Source organism: Salvelinus namaycush, chromosome 20 (genome assembly GCF_016432855.1).
Source record: "Salvelinus namaycush isolate Seneca chromosome 20, SaNama_1.0, whole genome shotgun sequence".
Lineage (NCBI taxonomy): Eukaryota > Metazoa > Chordata > Actinopteri > Salmoniformes > Salmonidae > Salvelinus > Salvelinus namaycush.
Genome location: NC_052326.1, coordinates 31,344,824 through 31,364,458, shown reverse-complemented (window position 1 = coordinate 31,364,458; position 19,635 = coordinate 31,344,824). Strand labels below are relative to the sequence as shown.

At 41.3% G+C, this 19,635-nt stretch overlaps 2 protein-coding genes across 4 annotated transcripts; both read left to right on the top strand.

Moving 5' to 3' along the window:
- Positions 1 to 411: 411 nt before the first annotated feature.
- Positions 412 to 2,854, top strand: LOC120064570 (protein canopy homolog 2-like). Its single transcript, XM_039015161.1, has 6 exons — positions 412 to 547; positions 840 to 945; positions 1,095 to 1,210; positions 1,395 to 1,592; positions 1,840 to 1,936; positions 2,104 to 2,854. Exons 2-6 carry the CDS (start codon positions 840 to 842, stop codon positions 2,145 to 2,147), a joined length of 561 nt encoding a protein of 186 aa, XP_038871089.1. The 5' UTR covers positions 412 to 547; the 3' UTR covers positions 2,148 to 2,854.
- A 578-nt stretch (positions 2,855 to 3,432) lies between these two features.
- Positions 3,433 to 17,077, top strand: LOC120065239 (citrate synthase, mitochondrial). Of its 3 annotated transcripts, XM_039016057.1 has the most exons (12): positions 3,444 to 3,501; positions 3,585 to 3,615; positions 5,128 to 5,175; positions 5,463 to 5,570; positions 5,694 to 5,759; positions 8,902 to 9,033; positions 9,348 to 9,536; positions 9,762 to 9,961; positions 10,136 to 10,265; positions 14,598 to 14,699; positions 14,932 to 15,141; positions 15,484 to 17,077. In XM_039016057.1, exons 4-12 carry the CDS (start codon positions 5,568 to 5,570, stop codon positions 15,655 to 15,657), a joined length of 1,206 nt encoding a protein of 401 aa, XP_038871985.1. In that variant the 5' UTR covers positions 3,444 to 3,501; positions 3,585 to 3,615; positions 5,128 to 5,175; positions 5,463 to 5,567; the 3' UTR covers positions 15,658 to 17,077. The 3 variants fall into 3 exon arrangements, with proteins under 3 accessions (XP_038871984.1, XP_038871985.1, XP_038871986.1); XM_039016056.1 differs by having other exon boundaries at positions 3,433 to 3,615; XM_039016058.1 differs by lacking the exon at positions 3,585 to 3,615 and having other exon boundaries at positions 3,461 to 3,501.
- Positions 17,078 to 19,635: the final 2,558 nt, after the last annotated feature.

Here is a 19,635-nt window from a genome sequence, read left to right as displayed (position 1 = left end):
TTGACTGAAATTGAAAAAGAATGACCCTCTCCCATTTTATTCCAGGTACCCATTATGTAAATGTTGATTCATTCATTGCTCAGCAGGTTATGCGAATTAACGTAACTGGTTAGGAGAAAGGTTAGGGTTAGCAAAATGTTTTTGTTTTTTTGTTGACAATTTCACAAAATTTGTATCCCGTCTGGACATGACCAGTTTGGCGTTCTAAACGCAAACTGGCGAAACGAAAGACAGCCGTGGACCATTGCACATTAGCGATTAGAATTCAATACACTTAATATTCTAAATAAAAAGTACGTTTCCCTGACTGTGATGCGTATGACTTTTTACATTAAAGACCGGTGGATATTTGCCATGAAATCGAATTGTTTTCGGGTCTCTGATTAAATTTGGTTTGGGTCCTAAGTGTCTCTGGCATAAACTTGGACACCTCTTGGTAGCGTCCCTGCCGTTGCCTACGTCACCAGTTTTTACCTAATGCGATGGAACAGCGTGGAATTAAGATTTCCAAATCGTTGTAGCGGTGGCTGAAATTAACAAACAACAGGTAATTAATGATCATTAAATGTTGAATTTTGTCTTTACTACACGTCAGAGACGGTTCAGCACAGTAGCATGCACGAATGGTCAGTGAGTGTGATTTACCATTCTTTTATTTTGATTTACATTAGCTAGCTATAGTCTCTGAACTTGAAAAAAAAGAACTGTTCCCGAACAATTCCCCTGAATGTTATGACAACTCATTGAGAAATGACTTGCATGTCTCCATAATATTGATAAAATTATCTGTTTCTGTATATTTGCTGTGTTTTTTTCCCCTGCTCTCTAATTTTGCTTAGATGAAGATGTGGCATCCCTTGCAATCACTTGCTCTGTGTGTGCTACTTGCTCTCCTTGTAAACCACTGCCAAGGAGCCAGGCAGGGCCAGGATCTCAAATGTGGAGGTAAGTCTTTGGATTTCTACCATTTTACTACACTAGATCCTGTTTAATCTCATAATTTGATCCCAACCCCCTTATTTTCTACATTGTGCGTCCACTTTTGGTCCGCATACCTTCGTTAAACTACCTAACATTTCGCTATTGTCCATCAGCGTGTAGGGCCATGGTGGATGAGATGGAGTGGGCAATATCTCAGGTGGATCCTAACAAAATGATCCAGACCGGGTCCTTTAGAATCAACCCAGATGGTAGCCAGTCTATTAGAGAGGTAGGTGTACCTGAGGGCTACTGGCTCCTTCATTGGCCTTATTTTACACATTCAATGTTATTTATTTGTAGGCTGGGATTCTACAGCATTGTTTTTAAAACATAGTAATGTGTTGTCACAGTGTTTCCTATTATAGGGTTATCATTTTCTCTTGTTGAGCTCACCAACATTGTGTTCCCCCCAGGTTCCTCTCGCCCGCTCTGAGGGTAACCTCCTGGAGCTAATGGAGGAGGTATGTGAGAGGATGAAGGACTACGGGGAACGCTTGGACCCCACCACCAGCAGGGAGACCTATGAGAGGGTCACGTCTCGGAACGGCAGACCCATGGACCTCTCAGAGGCTAAACTGGATTCCAGAGTTACATCCAGCCTGAAATTTGCTGTGGGTAGCCATTTTGTTTTCATTTTCACATGGTAGGGACTAGGGATGATGACACGCTATAGCTCATCAGTGTGACATTCTAGAACCTCTGATGTAGTGAATGATAATGACTACAGTTGATGACAGCAGACCAATGCAGTGGAAACTTTCCACATCCATATGTTTGTACTGTAGGCTCCTGCATCTCACTGAAATGTGTCCCCCACTACATCTTATTTAACCATTATCTTCTCTGTCTTACCCGTAGTGTGAGACCATCGTTGAACAATATGAAGACGAGATCATCGAATTCTTTGCCCATGAAACAGACAACGTGAAAGACAAACTCTGCAGCAAGAGAACAGGTATACCACCATCTTACTTCATCCAATACATTATATTGACCACCAGAGACTATGTGTACTGCTATTGGGGATATACCTCTTACAAAATTGTGTTTGGAATGACTCATTGTAATACAATGTGAAAAATCAATACCAAAATGTAACTCGTTGATGGTTTTTCTCTGCAGACCTTTGCGACCATGCTCTGGAAATCCCTCATGATGAGTTATGATTCCATCCTGCAGTTCACACAGCTCAGCTTTATACACAACTACCTTCCACTGCATTAGTGGGGCTGCAGACTATTCAGAGCAGCTCCAGCACCAGGTGCTTACTGTCTGTAATACAGGAATGGGGGGAGTTGAATTGTAGAACTCGACACACTAGCTCGATCTGCTCTATCAATCACAAGATGCAAGGTATAACTTATTGGGCAACTACTGTTAAGAAAACTCATGACATCAACTATATTATCACACATTTGTGCTTTTATGCCTCAATTTATATTGTCCTTATGCAGGTGGGTAGAACACTCTTGTAATGTATATATTACTGCAATGAATTCAAATCAAGTGTATTGGTCGCATACACATATTTAGAAGATGTAATTGCGGGTGCTATTTGTAGTATTTCTAACAGACGGTTGTAGCAATGGGGGGAAAAATGGTATCACTCTGGATGATTTCAGGAGTTTAAATGTTCTCAAGCTTACTCTTGAAGCAGATGGTGAATCAAATTCTGTAACAATAGTTAGTAAAGTTGTTCAACATGGTTGCTGTGCTTGTTGCTTTGATTAATTGTATCCTGTGAATGATGGAAAGGTTTGATTTATACTTTCTCCAGCAACTCCCATTCCTCTTCTATTTTGTGTATTAATCTTTTGTCATGGTCATCTGTTTTTCATACTTTGATGGAAATATATTTCTACAACAATCTGGAGTTGTTGTTTTAGTGTTGGATTACACACAAGTGGGTTTGTATTAAGACATGAATAATAACTAATCAGACAAACTTTTTGGGCGACCCGACAATTCACATAAATGTGAGGTATAGAGATGTCATTGTAAGCGAAAGCAAGTCTCCAAGAAGCAGTAAATCTGGTCTGCTATTTCCATGCTTCCCGTTTTTAAGTTTAGAATTTTGTGTCCTATACTTTCGATTTTGTACACCAGCTGAAAATACAATATTTTTTGTTATGGAAAAGATATTTCAAAGCTGTTTAGATGGTGCAATGATTCTCTACACTATACTTGGGGCCTATAGTTTTGTGACAAACTGAAATGAGGCAATTAGAATTTTACCAACTGGGAAATGGCGGAGCAATTTCTTAAGTGTATCTTTAAGCCATTGGGTTTTATAACATTTGAATGTTACATTTACAATCTCATGTCGTTGATCACACTTTCGGCAATTTAATTTAAAATCCTTGACGCTAGATTCAGCCAGACACCCACCCACAGGCAGATTATGGGTATGTACGTCACCCAAACCATGCCTTTTCCCAGCCAATCTCCTTTGTTGGCCTGTTCCTCTCTCAACCTTCACCTACCATCAAACCACCTACACCTACCATCACCTTCAACGAGGTACTGGGGATTTTTACCAGCACAGTCAGAATTTACCAACACAAACTCGTCACATTCACCATGTCCCTACTGTCCGCCTACAGGTTTACCCCGAAGCTCTTAAATTCAACGAAGGTGAGACCGGTAAATGATATGGGCGCTGCATTGTCCCGCCCCATGCCATAACGTTAGCTAGCTAGTATGCTAAAACTTTGGTTAGCCACTTGCCAGTAAGAACAAACGTGAAGTTAGCATTTAGCTATCGTAACTAGCAAACTAAGACTTTAGGCCTTAGCTAAGTGATGTGTAGATAACTAATCAGTTAACTTTAGAACAAGTTCACATTCAGGTAGCCAAATCAAACTAACGTTATGTTTTACTAGTTAGCCAGCTAACGTTAAGCTATGTACCGTAGACTATAAAATATATAGACTTTATGAAGCTAGCACGGTAATGTGTATAGTAGCTAACTGTTGCCATCTTTGATAACATGAATTAGCTAAATGTCTAGGCTTGAGTTTCGTAGCGAACTAGCACACTGTAGTTGGCTAGCTCGCCCCTAGGCTCCAGTTTTAGTTTGTAATGACAATCTGGGATAATTATTTTTAAAAACAAAGACATCTAGCTAGATGATACTGTATCGTACTTATGTGGGCCTTCACTGCCTTGATATTGTGCCAAGGACTCAGAGTTGATTAAATCAGATACCGGCTGTCCAACGTCAGTTACTTGTACACTACTGTAGGTTTTAGGCAAGTACTAGTAACCAACTATAAAGTAGGTTACCATATCTTGCAATGCAGCTTCATTCCCGCAATGTTACTCACAGCAGGAGGCAAATTACAGTCTTTCGTTGGCTCTAACTCTTCTGGAAAAGGCATCTCTTGCATGTAAAGCAAAAGAGGACCAGCCATGTTTGATTAGCTGGAACACATAGCTAGCAGCACATAACGTTAGAATAGTTGCATTTGAGTGAATTGTACAGGCTACCTAACTTTTCCGATATTTCTTGATTGTGTGAAGGCATCTTGTTTCCAGTTGGGCAAAGCTCTATTTTTCTGTCAATCCAAGGTCAGATCTCTGTACATTCTGACTTGAGGTTAAAAAAAAATGTGGTTGTGTCCTTATGGCCCTAAAACACTTAGAACATGGATGCTCTTTAGACACAGTGCTGTGAGCAATGCTTTGACTGAATCAGTTCTACGTTAGAATACATAAATGCATTGGCATATGTAGGCCTATTTGCCACTGCACACGTCTATCGTTCAGCAATTTTCTGTTTGTTATCCTTTGTCATGGAACTCACACTTCAGTTTCTCTCCTGCAGTGATTAGGTAGGCTAGGTCATCTTTAGGTGCACAGGCTAGGTCATTGTTAGTCATACAGGCTAGGTCATTGTTAGTGATACAGGCTAGGTCATGGTTAGGGATGCAGCCTTGGTCATTGTTAGGGATACAGCCTAGGTCATTGTTGGGGATACTTTGCAGTGCATTGTGGCTTGCTGATGTTTTAAAGTGAGGACTAACGCCCCTCTGATTATTGAAACTTGAAACCTTTCTCTGATGACTGCCTGTCTGTGATACATGTCGGAGATTTAACCTATTTTGACTGATTGCATCTCTTGACACCCCTTCTTGTGCCTCTCAGAGCACAGCATGTCTCTTCGCCGCTTCCAGAAATGCCACTACATCAACAGTAAGTACCCTGACTGGACCTCCTTCATTTTTCAATTTGATTTACACACATATGCTTTTTACCTAGCAGTGCTGTGATGTTTTGAACTGAGTGGCCCTCATAATTGAGTTGTCTTTCTAACTGTGACGTATTGTATTTTTCTCTGTGGACCTCCTTCGTTTTTCAATTTGATTTACACACATATGCTTTTTACCTAGCAGTGCTGTGATGTTTTGAACTGAGTGGCCCTCATAATTGAGTTGTCTTTCTAACTGTGACGTATTGTATTTTTCTCTGTGCCGTTGCAGAACCTGAGAGATGTGCTTTCGGATCTCGTCCCTAAAGAACAGAGTAGGGTTAAGAATTTCAAAACGCAGTATGGCAAGACCAACATCGGCTCAATCACTGTGGATATGGTACTTTCTGTTCAACTGTCATTTGTAAACGTTCTACATTATTAGACGTACCCCTTTCAGTGCCTGTTGTAGTGTGAATATGGTAGCTGTTGATGTTAAATGTGTGTGCCCTTGTCTTTACAGATCTACGGTGGGATGAGAGGTATGAAGGGCCTGGTGTATGAGACCTCAGTGCTGGATGCAGATGAGGTGAGTTGGTCTGTGCAGGGAAAGCCCCTTGACAGAGAACTGAATGCAAGCTCAGTATCAGGTAGGGGAATAGATTGGGCATTTTAACCATTTTCAGTTGCTTGTTGGTATCTTAGATTGTTTACACTTAGGTGGGTAGGCAACTAGATTCAGCTGTAGGCTGATTTTTGTTTGATTGGATGGTTGGTGGGCTGGAACACAATTATAATCATTTGTATACTGCAAATTGATGACAACTAAGCCAAATAATAATTTCATACGTTGATTACATTGAGACACGATCACATAAGTAACTTTTTTTTTTAGAATTTGCGGGAATACTTGGGAATTCTTAGTGATATTAGGATTTTGCCGGTTGCCAACCCCTGGCCTAGATGACACATACAATTTAGGCATGCCCTTTAGTGATTCATTTCCCGTGGCTGAGCTGAAGAGAATTGTTTTGAAAGAGAATGATTTCCACACTTGCTTAGTACTCCTCTGAGGGAGATGGCAGAATGCAAATTAATTGAATAGTACTAAATGAAATGGAACTAAATAAAAACCATCCTGTGTCTGATGCTTGAAGCTAGACAATTAGCTACTTAAACAGTGACTTGACCTTAAGTCCCACCATACTCATCAGCTTACATTAGCTGAGAATAAGGAAGGTGATATTTTGCAGCCATTTCAGCACCACTTACGGATATTGGCTTAAAAGTCATAAGATAATTCATGTCACATAGGGCCAATGGGTTATGTAATGTCAATGTGGGGTCAAAGGTATTTGAATAAAACAGACTGAGAGAGGTTTTTGGTGGTTGCATCCCTGTTCCACCCCTGTATATTAATTTATTAATGCATGCAAATGCACCCAGTGTATATATGCAAATGAGGCACATAACATTTTCTTTATTTCGTCACAAATTATATGTTTTCATCTGAGATATATATATATATATATATATATACACACACACACACACACAGTTGAAGTCGGAAGTTTACATACACCTAAGCCAAATACATTTAAACTTAGTTTTGCACAATTCCTGACATTTAATCCTAGTAAAAATTCCCTGTCTTAGGTCAGTTAGGATCACCACTTTATTTTAAGAATGTGAAATGTCAGAATAATAGTAGAGAGAATGATTTATTTCAGCTTTTATTTCTTTCATCACATTCCCAGTGGGTCAGAAGTTTACATACACTCAATTAGTATTTGGTAGCATTGCCTTTAAATTATTTAACTTGGGTCAAATGTTTTGGGTAGCCTTACACAAGCTTCCCACAATCAGTTGGGTGCATTTTGGCCCATTCCTCCTGACAGAGCTGGTGTAACTGAGTCAGGTTTGTAGGCCTCCTTGCTCGTACACGCTTTTTCAGTTCTGCCCACACATTTTCTATAGGCTTGAGGTCAGGGCTTTGTGATGGCGACTCCAATACCTTGACTTTGTTGTCCTTAAGCCATTTTGCCTCAACTTTGGAAGTATGCTTAGGGTCATTGTCCATTTGGAAGACCCATTTGCGACCAAGCTTTAACTTCCTGACTGATGTCTTGAGATGTTGCTTCAATATATCCACATCATTTTCCTTTCTTCATGATGCCATCTATTTTGTGAAGTGCACCAGACCATCCTGCAGCAAAGCACCCCCACAACATGATGCTGTCACCCCCGTGCTTCACGGTTGGGATGGTGTTTATCGGCTTGCAAGCCTCCCCCTTTTTCCTCCAAACATAACGATGGTCATTATGGCCAAACAGCTCTATATTTGTTTCATCAGACCAGAGGACATTTCTCCAAAAAGTACAGTCTTTGTCCCCATGTGCAGTTGCAAACCGTAGTCTGGCTTTTTTGTGGTGGTTTTGGAGCAGTGGCTTCTTCCTTGCTGAGCGGCCTTTCAGGTTATGTCGATATAGGACTCGTTTTACTGTGGATATAGATACTTTTGTACCTGTTTACTCCAGCATCTTCACAAGGTCCTTTGCTGTTGTTCTGGGATTGATTTGCACTTTTCGCACCAAAGTACGTTCCTGAGGGGTATGACGGCTACGTGGTCCTATGGTGTTTATACTTGCGTACTATTGTTTGTACAGATAAACGTGGTACCTTCAGGCGTTTGGAAATTACTCCCAAGTATGAACCAGACTTGTGGAGGTCTACAATTTTTTCCGGAGGTCTTGGCTGATTTCTTTTGATTTTCCCATGATGTCAAGCAAAGAGGCACTGAGTTTGAAGGTAGGCAATGAAATACATCCACAGGTACACCTCCAATTGACTCAAAATATGTCAAGTAGCCTATCAGAAGCTTCTAAAGCCATGACATAATTTTCTTGAATTTTCCAAGCTGTTTAAAGGCACAGTCAACTTAGTGTATGTAAACTTCTGACCCACTGGAATTGTGATACAGTGAAATAATCTGTCTGTAAACAATTGTTGTTAACAAAACTACAATTTGTTAACAATTTGTGGAGTTGTTGAAAAACTAGTTTTAATGACTCCAACCTAAGTGTATGTAAACTCCCGACTTCAACTGTAAGTGCATTATTAAAAAAGACACTCACTTTTATTGTAAGTAAGAATAGAAGATGTTTCTGTACACTTCTACATTCATGTGGATGCTACCAGGATTATAGATAATGAGTGTGAAGGTTAGAGGCATAAAGATCATACCTCCCCTGTTATTGGTAATGGTGAGGTAAGCATGTTTTGTTGTAGCCTTTGTAACTTTCCTACTCATCATTGTCATGATTCATTCATGATTTTTCTTAATCCTGGCATTATCAGGAATAATTTAGAAGTCTTTAGAATCATCTTATTTTCTCACTTATAAAGAAGTGTGCTTCAGTTATCATTCAGTTACAAAACAAACTGCAAATGCATCCAACGAGTTTGTAGAGTCACAATCTTGATGTAGTCATTGCGTGCAAGGAATAATAGGACCAAATACTAATATTTGGACTACTTTGATACATAAGTGCTGTCATTTCTAAACGGTTAAACATATGTATGAAAATACCCTCAAATAAAAGGTGACATTCTGTACTGTTGCCTCATGATGGGTATAGACACCCCTACCCCCACACACACAAAAATGCTTAACATTTTACAAATACATATGGAGGGGAGTGTAGATATCTTTTAAAAACATTTTTTGTTAGGGAATTCGTTTCCGTGGCTACAGCATTCCGGAGTGCCAGCAGCTGTTGCCCAAGGCTCCAGGAGGTGCCGAGCCATTGCCCGAAGGTCTGTTCTGGCTGCTGGTGACAGGCCAGGTGCCCACAGAGGAACAGGTGAGTGTTAGCTAGGTAACTCATTACGGAGAGAGAGTATGGCACATCAGCTTAAATGTTGTTACAACAACCCTTTGCATAATGGTACAGATCAAATTATGTATATATTCAATAAGAGGTTGACCCGTATACCATAAACCACAACATAAAGCTTAACCACAGACAAATAGCTCTTGATCTTATCTCTGGGAGGAGGTTTGCTTCCATTTTGGTTTAGTGACGGACTATATTTTGCATACAAAACTACATTACGTTTGGTGTGCATAGCTTGACCAATGAACCAATTAACCTATTTGTGTATTGTCTGTCCCCAGGTGAACTGGCTGTCCAAGGAGTGGGCCAAGCGTGCAGCTCTTCCCTCCCACGTGGTCACCATGCTGGATAACTTCCCCACCAACCTCCACCCCATGTCTCAGTTCAGCTCCGCCATCACAGCTCTGAACAGTGAGAGTAGCTTCGCCCGGGCCTACTCCGAGGGAGTCAACAAGGCCATGTACTGGGAGGTGAGCTCAGGAAACATACCCTAAAGAATGTTGAACAGTGCACGCTGTTGTGGGAAATCATGTTGTTCAATAGGACAAACCGTTGTGAAATGTAGCAAAATGTCAATGCGCCACAGTTATAAGAAGTCAAGATGGTGGAATCTGAACAAATGTGTTAAAAATCTGTTGAAAGAGTGCCGCCTTTCCGATTACACTATTGACATGAAAATTATTCTCTTCTCTCAGTTTGTCTATGAAGACTCCATGGATCTGATCGCTAAACTGCCATGCGTTGCAGCCAAGATTTACCGCAACCTTTACCGTGAGGGCAGCAGCATCGGCGCCATCGACTCCAGTCTGGACTGGTCCCACAACTTCACCAACATGCTGGGCTACAGCGATGCCACGTTCACTGAGCTCATGCGCCTGTACCTCACCATCCACAGGTCAGTTTTATAGAGAGTGCTACTTCATTCATAATACATTTTTCTAAGTTTATCATCCATTAGTCTCTACCGTGGTAACTTTAGGGTGTGCATATTCAGCTCCTGCTCCGTCATTGCACAATGCAGTTATGTGGCTGCATCACTTATTCTTAAATTCACTCCCCTTTGCTATAGTGACCATGAGGGTGGTAATGTGAGTGCTCACACCAGCCACTTAGTGGGCAGTGCCCTGTCTGACCCCTACCTGTCCTTCAGCGCAGCTATGAACGGATTGGCCGGACCTCTTCATGGACTGGCTAACCAGGTGTGTATGGATGCTAATGTCAAAGTTAACATGTGTGTAAATATACTGAAAACTGACTGTACAAAACATTAGGAACACCTTCCTAATATTGAATTGCACCCCCTTTTGCCCTCAGAACGGCCTGAATTTGTCGGGGAATGGACTCTACAAGGTGTCGAAAGCATTCCACAGGGATGCTGGCCCATGTTGACTCCAATGCTTCCCACAGTTGTCAAATTGTCTGGATTCTTCATGTACACGGAAAACTATTGAGCCTGAAAAACTCAGCAGCGTTGCAGATCTTGACACACTCAAACTGGTGTGCCTGGCACCTATTATTACCATACCCCGTTCAAAGGCACTTACGTTTTTTGTCTTGCCCATTCAACCTCGGAATTGCACACATACACAATCCATGTCTCAATTGTCTGAATGCTTAAAAATCCTTCTTTAACTTCATATGGCTGCAGTCCCGTTAACGGGATCGATATGACAACAGCCAGTGAAAGTGCAGGGCGCCAAATTCAAACAACAAATCTCATAATTAAAATTCCTCAAACATACATGTGTCTTATACCATTTTAAAGGTAATCTTGTTGTTAATCCCAACAAAGTGTCCGATTTCAAATAGGCAAAAGAGAGGAGCCACAAATAACACAAATAGAGATAAAAATGAATCACTAACCTTTGATGATCATCATCAATTGACACTCATAGGACTTCATGTTACACAATACATGCATGTTTTGTTTGATAAGGTTCATATTTATATAAAAATCTGAGTTTACATTGGCGCGTTACATTCACTAGTTTCAAAAACATCCAGTGATAGTGCATAGCCACATAATTTCAACAGAAATACTCATCATAAATGTAGATGATAATACAAGTTATACACATGGAATTATAGATATACCTCTCCTTAATGCAACCGCTGTCAGATTGCAAAAAAACTTTACGGAAAAAGCAAATCATGCAATAATCTGAAACGGAGCTCAGAACAATAGTAAAATTAGCTGCCATGTTGGAGTAAACAGAAACCAGAAAATACATGATAAATGTTTCCTTACCTTTGATGAACTTCATCAGAATGCAGTCCTAGGAATCCCAGGTCCACAATAAATGCTTGATTTGTTCGATAATGTCCGTTATTTATGTCCAATTAGCTACTTTGGTTCGCGCGTTTGGTAAACAATTCCAAAGTCACAAAGCACGTCCACTATAACGTGACGAAATGTCCAAAAGTTCCGTAACAGTCAGTAGAAACATGTCAAACGATGTATTGAATCAATCTTAAGAATGTTGTTAACATACATCTTGAATAACGTTCCAACCGGAGAATTACATTGACTTCAGTTGAGCGATGGAACGGAGCTGCCTCCCACGTGAACGCGCATGGTCAAAGCGTGGTCACCTCATGGCTTTGGTTACTCATTCCTGTCTCCTTCGGTCCCCCTTCACAGCAGAGTCATCAGACAAAGTTCTATTGACTGTTGACATCTAGTGGAAGCCGTAGGAAGTGAAAACTCATCAATATCTCGCTGTAATTTCAATGAGAGCTTGGTTGAAAAACTACCAAAAATTCCAAAACAGGGAGTGGAACTTCTCAGGTTTTGCCTGCCATATGAGTTCTGTTATACTCACAGACATAATTCAAACAGTTTTAGAAACGTGAGAGTGTTTTCTATCCAATACTAATAATAATATGCATATATTAGCAACTATGACTGAGGAGCAGGCCGTTTACTCTGGGCACCTCTGTGCACCTTTCATCCAAGCTACCCAATACTGCCCCTGCAGCCATAAGAAGTTAACCTGTCTCCTCTCCTTCATCTACACTGATTGAAGTGGATTTAATAATTAAGGGATCATAGCATTCACCTGGTCAGTGTGTCATGGAAAGAGCAGGTGTTCCTAATGTTTTGTACACTCGGCACACACACACACACACACACACACACACACACACACAGTACCAGTCAAAAGTTTGGAAACACCTACTCATTCCAGGGTTTTTCTTTATTTTGACTTTTTTCTACATTGTAGAATAATAGCGAAGACATCAAAACTATGAAATAACATATGGAATCATGTAGTAACCAAAACAGTGTTAAACAAATCAAAATCAAAATATATTTTATATTTGAGGTTCTTCAAAGTAGCCACCCTTTGCCTTGATGACAGCATTGTACACTCTTGGCATTCTCTCAACCAGCTTCATGAGGTAGTCACCTGTAATGCATTTAAATTAACAGGTGTGCCTTAAGTTAATTTCTGGAATTTTTTCCCTTAATGCGTTTGAGCCAATCAGTTGTGTTGTGAAAAGGTAGGGGTGGTATACAGAACATGGCCCTATTTGGTCAAATACGAAGTCCATATTTTGGCAAGAACAGCTCAAATAAGCAAAGAGAAATGACAGTCCATTACTTTAATGCAGAAATTTTGAAGTTTCTTCAAGTGCAGTCGCAAAAACCATCGATTTCAGTAATCCACTCGTTCAACATGCAGAGATAGGAATCCAAAAAGCTACCGCGAAACTTTGTTAAAACAAGTCAAAATAAGTTTATTTAATCCTCAGGTACCCTAAAATGTAATCAAACTATACTATTTCATACGGAAAGAAGTATGTTCAATAAAAAAAGCAAAATAAGCAGGTGAGCGTCCTCTTCGTCGCACACGCACAGACAGATTTCCAACTCTAACTCCCAGTACCAAACTTCTTCCTTGTTTGGGAAGAAACAAGCCTGAAACCTTGAGCAAACACTGACATCTAGTGGAAGCCATAGGAATTGCAATCTGGGAGCTGGAATTGCATATGACCCATAGCTTTCCATTGTAAGAGCATGGGCTCCATTTTTTCCCGGTTGGATTTTCTCCTACCATATCAATTGTGTTATAGTCTCATACATTATTTTAACATTTCTAAAAACTTGAAAGTGTTTTATTATCCAGTGGTACCAATTATATCCATATCCTGGCTTCTGGGCCTGAGTAACAGGCAGTTTACTTTGGGCACGTCAGACAGGAAGTGGAGAAAAATAGACCCTAGCCTGAAGATTAAGTGCCGTCCACAGGGTATGGCATGCCTTTGCAAAAGGGAGTGATAGCCTTCCTTCTTCAAGATATCCTTTACCCTGTACAAATCTCCAACTTTACCACCACCAAAGCACCCCCAGAACATCACATTGCCTCCACTATGCTTGACAGATGGCGTCAAGCACTCCTCCAGCTTCTTTTCATTTTTTCTGCGTCTCACGAATGTTCTTTGATCACCTCAAACTTAGATTTGTCTGTCCGTAACACTTTTTTTCCAATCTTCCTCTGTCCAGTGTCTTTTGCCCATCTTAATAATTTATTTTTATTGGCCAGTCTGAGATATGGCTTTTCTTTGCAACTCTGCCTAGAAGGCCAGCATCCCGGAGTCACCTCTTCACTGTTGACGTTGAGACTGGTGTTTTGCGGGTACTATTTAATGAAGCTGCCAGTTGAGGACTTGTGAGGCGTCTTTCTCAAACTAGACACTCTAATGTACTTGTCCTCTTGCTCAGTTGTGCACCAGGTCTTCCCACTCTTTCTAGTCTGGTTAGAGCCAGTTTGCGCTGTTCTGTGAAGGGAGTAGTACACAGCGTTGTACGAGATCTTCAGTTTCTTGGCAATTTCTTGCATGGAATAACCTTAATTTCTCAGAACAATGATAGACTGACGAGTTTCAGAAGAAAGGTATTTGTTTCTGGCCATTTTGAGCCTGTAATCAAACCCACAAATGCTGATGCTCCAGATACTCAACTAGTCTAAAGAAGGCAGGTTTTATTGCTTCTTTAATCAGGACAACAGTTTTCAGCTATGCTAACATAATTGCAAAAGGGTTTTCTAATGATCACTTAGCCTTTTTAAAACGAAGAACTTGGATTAGCCAACAACGTGCCAATTGGAACACAGGAGTGATGGTTGCTGATAATTGGCCTCTGTACGCCTATGTAGATATTCCATTAAAAATCAGCCGTTTCCAGCTACAATTGTCATTTACAATGTCTACACTGTATTTCTGATCAATTAGATATTATTTTAAAATTGCTTTTCTTTCAAAAACAAGGACATTTCTAAGTGATTCCATGTTTGAATGGTTGTGTGTGTGTGTGTATTTATATATATGTGTGCTATTTAACAGACATCTTTATCCAAAGGTATTATCTGTTTTCATTCAAAGCAAGGCTTTCAACCTCTCACCATTAACATAGTAGAGAGAGAGGATGACTATGGAACTATAATAAGCTCAGTAGTGGAAATGGAGAATGAAAGCAGTGATTTTGTTTTGGTTGGAGTGAGCCCCTGCCTTACCTATGCCCCTTGTAGGAGGTGCTGGTATGGCTGACGGCCCTGCAGAAGGAGATGGGAGGAGAGGTGTCTGACGAGGCCATGAGAGACTACATCTGGAACACCCTCAAGTCTGGAAGGGTAAGTGGTCTGGACTGGAGGGTATGCGAAGTTGGGTGAATGAGGTGGATGAGTCAAGGTCAGGAAACCCAAAGGAAACTTTTCCATCTACCTAAACGTGTAGTGAACAGGTGTACAAAAGAAAGGATGCATTTACGTTTTCATTTGAGGAATAAGCTGCAAGGGGAATGATATATGTAACCTCAAAGATATTCATCCTACCCTTTTTGACCTTCTGTTTGCGTTCTCTCAGGTGGTTCCAGGTTACGGCCATGCCGTCCTGAGGAAGACAGACCCCAGGTACACCTGCCAGCAGGAGTTTGCCTTCAAGCACCTGCCCGATGACCCCATGTTCAAACTGGTGCACCAACTCTACAAGATCGTGCCCAACGTGCTGCTGGAGCAGGGCAAGGCCAAGAACCCCTGGCCCAACGTGGACGCCCACAGTGGAGTGCTGCTGCAGGTGAGTGGTGGGGTTACAGGAGGATGGAGCCAACTATTGCAGTATACTTTCAACTGATTGGGAGGGACACTGCATGAAGGTTACAAGAAAGGCCTCCACCATCTCTTGAAGGAATGAAGGAAAATGTAAAGGTCTAATTTGAGCTTCTCTTCATAGTTTGTTCCATCTTAGTGAACTGTCAGAGACAAAAAAAAAAGTCTAGGCGCTCTTCTACTCTACTTGAGCTGTCCCTTATCTTCCTACAAAGCCCTTATATATCACATACAATTGGGAGCGCAATAATGAAATACCTTGTTCTGTGCAATTAACCCTCCATCCCCTTCCTCTCTCCTGTCCTAACAGTACTATGGGATGACAGAGATGAACTACTACACGGTGCTGTTCGGCGTGTCCCGAGCCCTGGGGGTGCTGGCCCAGCTGATCTGGAGCCGAGCCCTGGGCTTCCCCCTGGAACGCCCAAAGTCCATGAGCACGGACGGACTCATGCACCTGGTGGGGGCCAACAAATCCGGGTAAAGATGAAGTATCAAAGGAAGAGGGAAGGAGGAGGATGAGGACAAAGAATAACAAAAGGGGGGCGGCAAAATATATAGTACACTTATGAAAACATTAAAGGGCCTTTGCTGGATTTAGCCGGTTCAAGTCAGTGACACCAAGGTTATATTTTTCCTTTCGTTGAGCCGTGGTAGTTGTCTTGAGATATTGAAGATGACTTGGTTTTGTAAAGAAATCCAAAAATCATGTCAATTTTTTTGTTCTAAAATGTGGGGCACTCGCATTGTCTGACGGAATTATCCAAAATACCAAAACAAAAGACAACACTCCATGGCAAGCAAGGTCCTTCTGTAATATAACCACTCTAATCTGGCCTAGCAGGTTAGAATATGTACAGTATGCAAATGACCAGGGTCGGTAGATTAGTAATAGGGTACTGCAGCCCCTTTCATCACTGACTGACGTCACACCGCTATCAATTAAGGCAGAGTTCACTTATTACACCTCCACCTCTTTCTGGCAGTATTCACCAACCCCGTGGCACCTCTGGTAATCAGAATACTCTGCAGGTTGCTTTGTACAGTGCTTCACAAATGGCGCTATCTGTTCTCTTGGGAAGGGAGGTTGTTTTGAAAAGTGATAGACCGGGTAAGACAGCACTGTTTCCTGAGCTGAAAGGACTTTGACTGATTTTTAAATATTTTCTATCAGATTCGGGTGGAGGGGAAGAGTGTGAGAATTCATCTTTTAGACTTTTTCTTCAAGACCTGAGGGCAACCTTAAAACATCAATTGAACTCAATCAATTTTCTCTTTTTATCAGCAAAATGACTAATTGAAGAGATGGCTAGCATTGACTAATGGCACACTTGACCCATTAAATCAATGTACTTAATGTTTTGTAAATGTTTGCTGGTTTTACTATGTCCTGAAATGTCTCATGTTGCTCATGAAGCAAGCACATACACATCTGAAACACCATATGAAATAATCTAATGGTTGTGTTAACTGGAATGTTAAGATACATATTTGCTTGGTTTAGTTTTAAGGTTGCCCTCCGGTCTAGTGGTGGGGGGCCTTATGTGTTTGTAATAGTCTGTTTCAATGCAGACCTTATCCAATACACTCCAATTGGGCACAGAGGGCCCAACACCACCCCCTGGGTATTAATTTAATTTGTTTTCAAACAGCCCCCTACACTGTCTTTTCCCAGCTGATTCCTTCCCACATAGTATATATGTATTTTAGGTTTTATAAGTTTGTTCTGATCCTGTTTTAATCAAACCTCAGGTTATTCTGGTTTAAAGAGAAATACATCTGATGTGAGATCATTGTAAATTGAAGGAGGAATTTGAACTTTAATGTAGCAGAGTGGGATTGTACAGTGGATGTAGGAGAGAAAATGGAAAACAAAGTCCAATAAATGTTTTTATTAGCAATTACTCTTTCGAATACTCCGATTGTGGTGTTTATGTAACTGCAACAACTCATTCTTTCCTACAATAGAAATCCACAATGAACTGCCTATCACAACATTTATGGGGATGTGGTTGTTTCACATTCCTTAGCTGAATGCATTTCTAGAAGGTGCATTGGATAAGTGTCAGCTAAAAGACTACACAGTAATGTGTGGTCATAATGGGGTACCGCAGAGCCTCATGTTATTCAGTGCAGGCTGTGTATAGTACATACTGTATAAGTGTTGGCTGGCTGGAGTATTCTGAGGACGTCTCAGTTATTAATAGTGTTCCAGACGTTTCTCCACAGCACTCAAGTTTCTGCTTCCCTTTGGGCTAATCAAGATTCCATGCGCCTGTAGTACAGAGACTCTGGATTCTTCTGAAGTACAAATAAACAACAGATCAATGTGCTTTGGTAAGGAAATACAAAATATAAAATTGCTATGTGTAGCAACTGTGGGTACAAATGGGCTCACGAGGTGCCCTAACAATGGGGGCTGACTATATCGATGGCAAATTAGGAGAAATAACAATCACCACTGTGACATACAACCCTGTTAACTAAATGTCCTGATATTGACAAAAATACGGCAACAGTTGTACTGTAGTAGTATATTGACTTTGGTTTTAAAGAGCCTAAAATACATAACGCATAAAGGGAAGCACTGACTAGTTGTAATGGCTGACAGGACCTTAGGAGCCCTGATTCCCACCAACAGTCACCACCTATATTAACCCTTAACATTAGCCACCAAAATAAACATAATGCAAATCAGGGAAATGTTATAGGACCGTAATAAAGAAATCTCCCCTGCAATCTTTTAAAAATGTGAGGTAATAAGAATTTTACATGTAAACAAATATCAAATTTCTAAGATTTTACTGAGTTACAGTTCATATAAGGAAATCAATTGAAATTAATAAATTAGGCCCTAATCTATGGATTTCACATGACTGGGAATACAGATATGCATCTGTTCAGATGCCTTAAAAAAAAAAAAAGTAGGGCCGTGGATCAGAAAACCAGTCAATATCTGGTGTGACCTCAATTTTTTTCCTCATGCAGCGCGAGTCACATCTCCTTCACATAGGGTTGATCAGGCTGTTAATTGTTGCCTGTGGAATGTTGTCCCACTCTTCCAATGGCTGTGCGAAGTTGCTGGATATTGGCGGGAACTGGAACAAGCTGTCGTACACGTCGATCCAGAGCATCCCAAACATGAGGTGATGGCGGCGGATGATTGGTAAGACAATGGGCCTCAGGATCTCAAGGTCTCTGTGCATTCAAATTGCCATTGATAAAATGCAATTGTGTTTGTTGTCCGTAGCTTATGCCTGTCTGCCCGTACCATAACCCCACCGCCATCATGGGGCACTCCGTTTACAATGTTGATCTCAGCAAACCGCTCATCGGATTCATCCGTAAAGAGCACATTTCTCCAGCATGCCAGTTGCCATCTAAGTTGAGCATTTGCCCATGAAGTCGGTTACAACGCCGAACTGCAGTCAGGTCAAGACCCTTGGTGAGGACGACGAGCAGGCAGATGAGCTTCCCTGATATGGTTTCTGACAGTTTGTGCAGAAATTCTTCGGTTGTGCAACTCCAATTTCATCAGCTGGCTGGGTGGCTGGTCTCAAACGATTCCGCAGGTGAAGAAGCCGGATGTGGTAGTCCTGGGCTGATGTGGTTACACGTGGTCTGCAGTTATGAGGCTGGCTGGACGTCCTGCCAAATTCTCTAAAATGATGTTGGAGGCGGTTTCTGATAGAGAAATTCATATTAAAATATCTGGCAACAGCTCTGGTGGACATTCCTGAAGTCAGCATGCCAATTGCATGATCCCTCAAATCTGTAGCAATGTGTGATTTTTAGTGACTTTTTACATTTTCCTCAGCAAAGTGCACCTGTGTAATAATGTTTTATCAGCTTCTTGATATGCCACACCTGTCAGGTGAATGGATTATCTTGGCAAAGGAGAAATGCTCACTAACAGGGACGTAAACAAATTGGAACATTTGTGATCTTTTATTTCAGCTCATGAAACATGGGACAAACACTTTACATGTTGCATTTATATTTTTGTTCAGTATAAATGTGGAATTTGCTTTGGTATTCATCCAGAACACTGCAGCCCGCCTGGTGTTCAACCTTCCCATATTCTCCCTTGGCACCCTGCTCCTCTGCACACTCCACTGGCTTCCAGTCGAATCTCATATCCACGACGAGACCATGGTACTTGCCTAGAGGACAGCAAGAGGAACTACCCCTCCCTACCTTCAGGCTCTGCTCAAACCTTACACCCCAACCTGAGTACTCTGTTCTGCCACCTCTGGTCTCTTGGCTCTCCCACACCTACTGGAGGGCAGCTCCCGCTCAGCACAGTCCAAGGTCTTCTCTGTCCTGGCACGCCAATGGTGGAACTAACTTCCCCCTGAAGCTAGGACAGCAGAGTTCCTGCCCATCTACCAAAACCTCTGAAACACCTACCTCTTCAAAGAGTATCTTAAATTATCCCACAGCCTCCTGTCCCCAAAAAAGC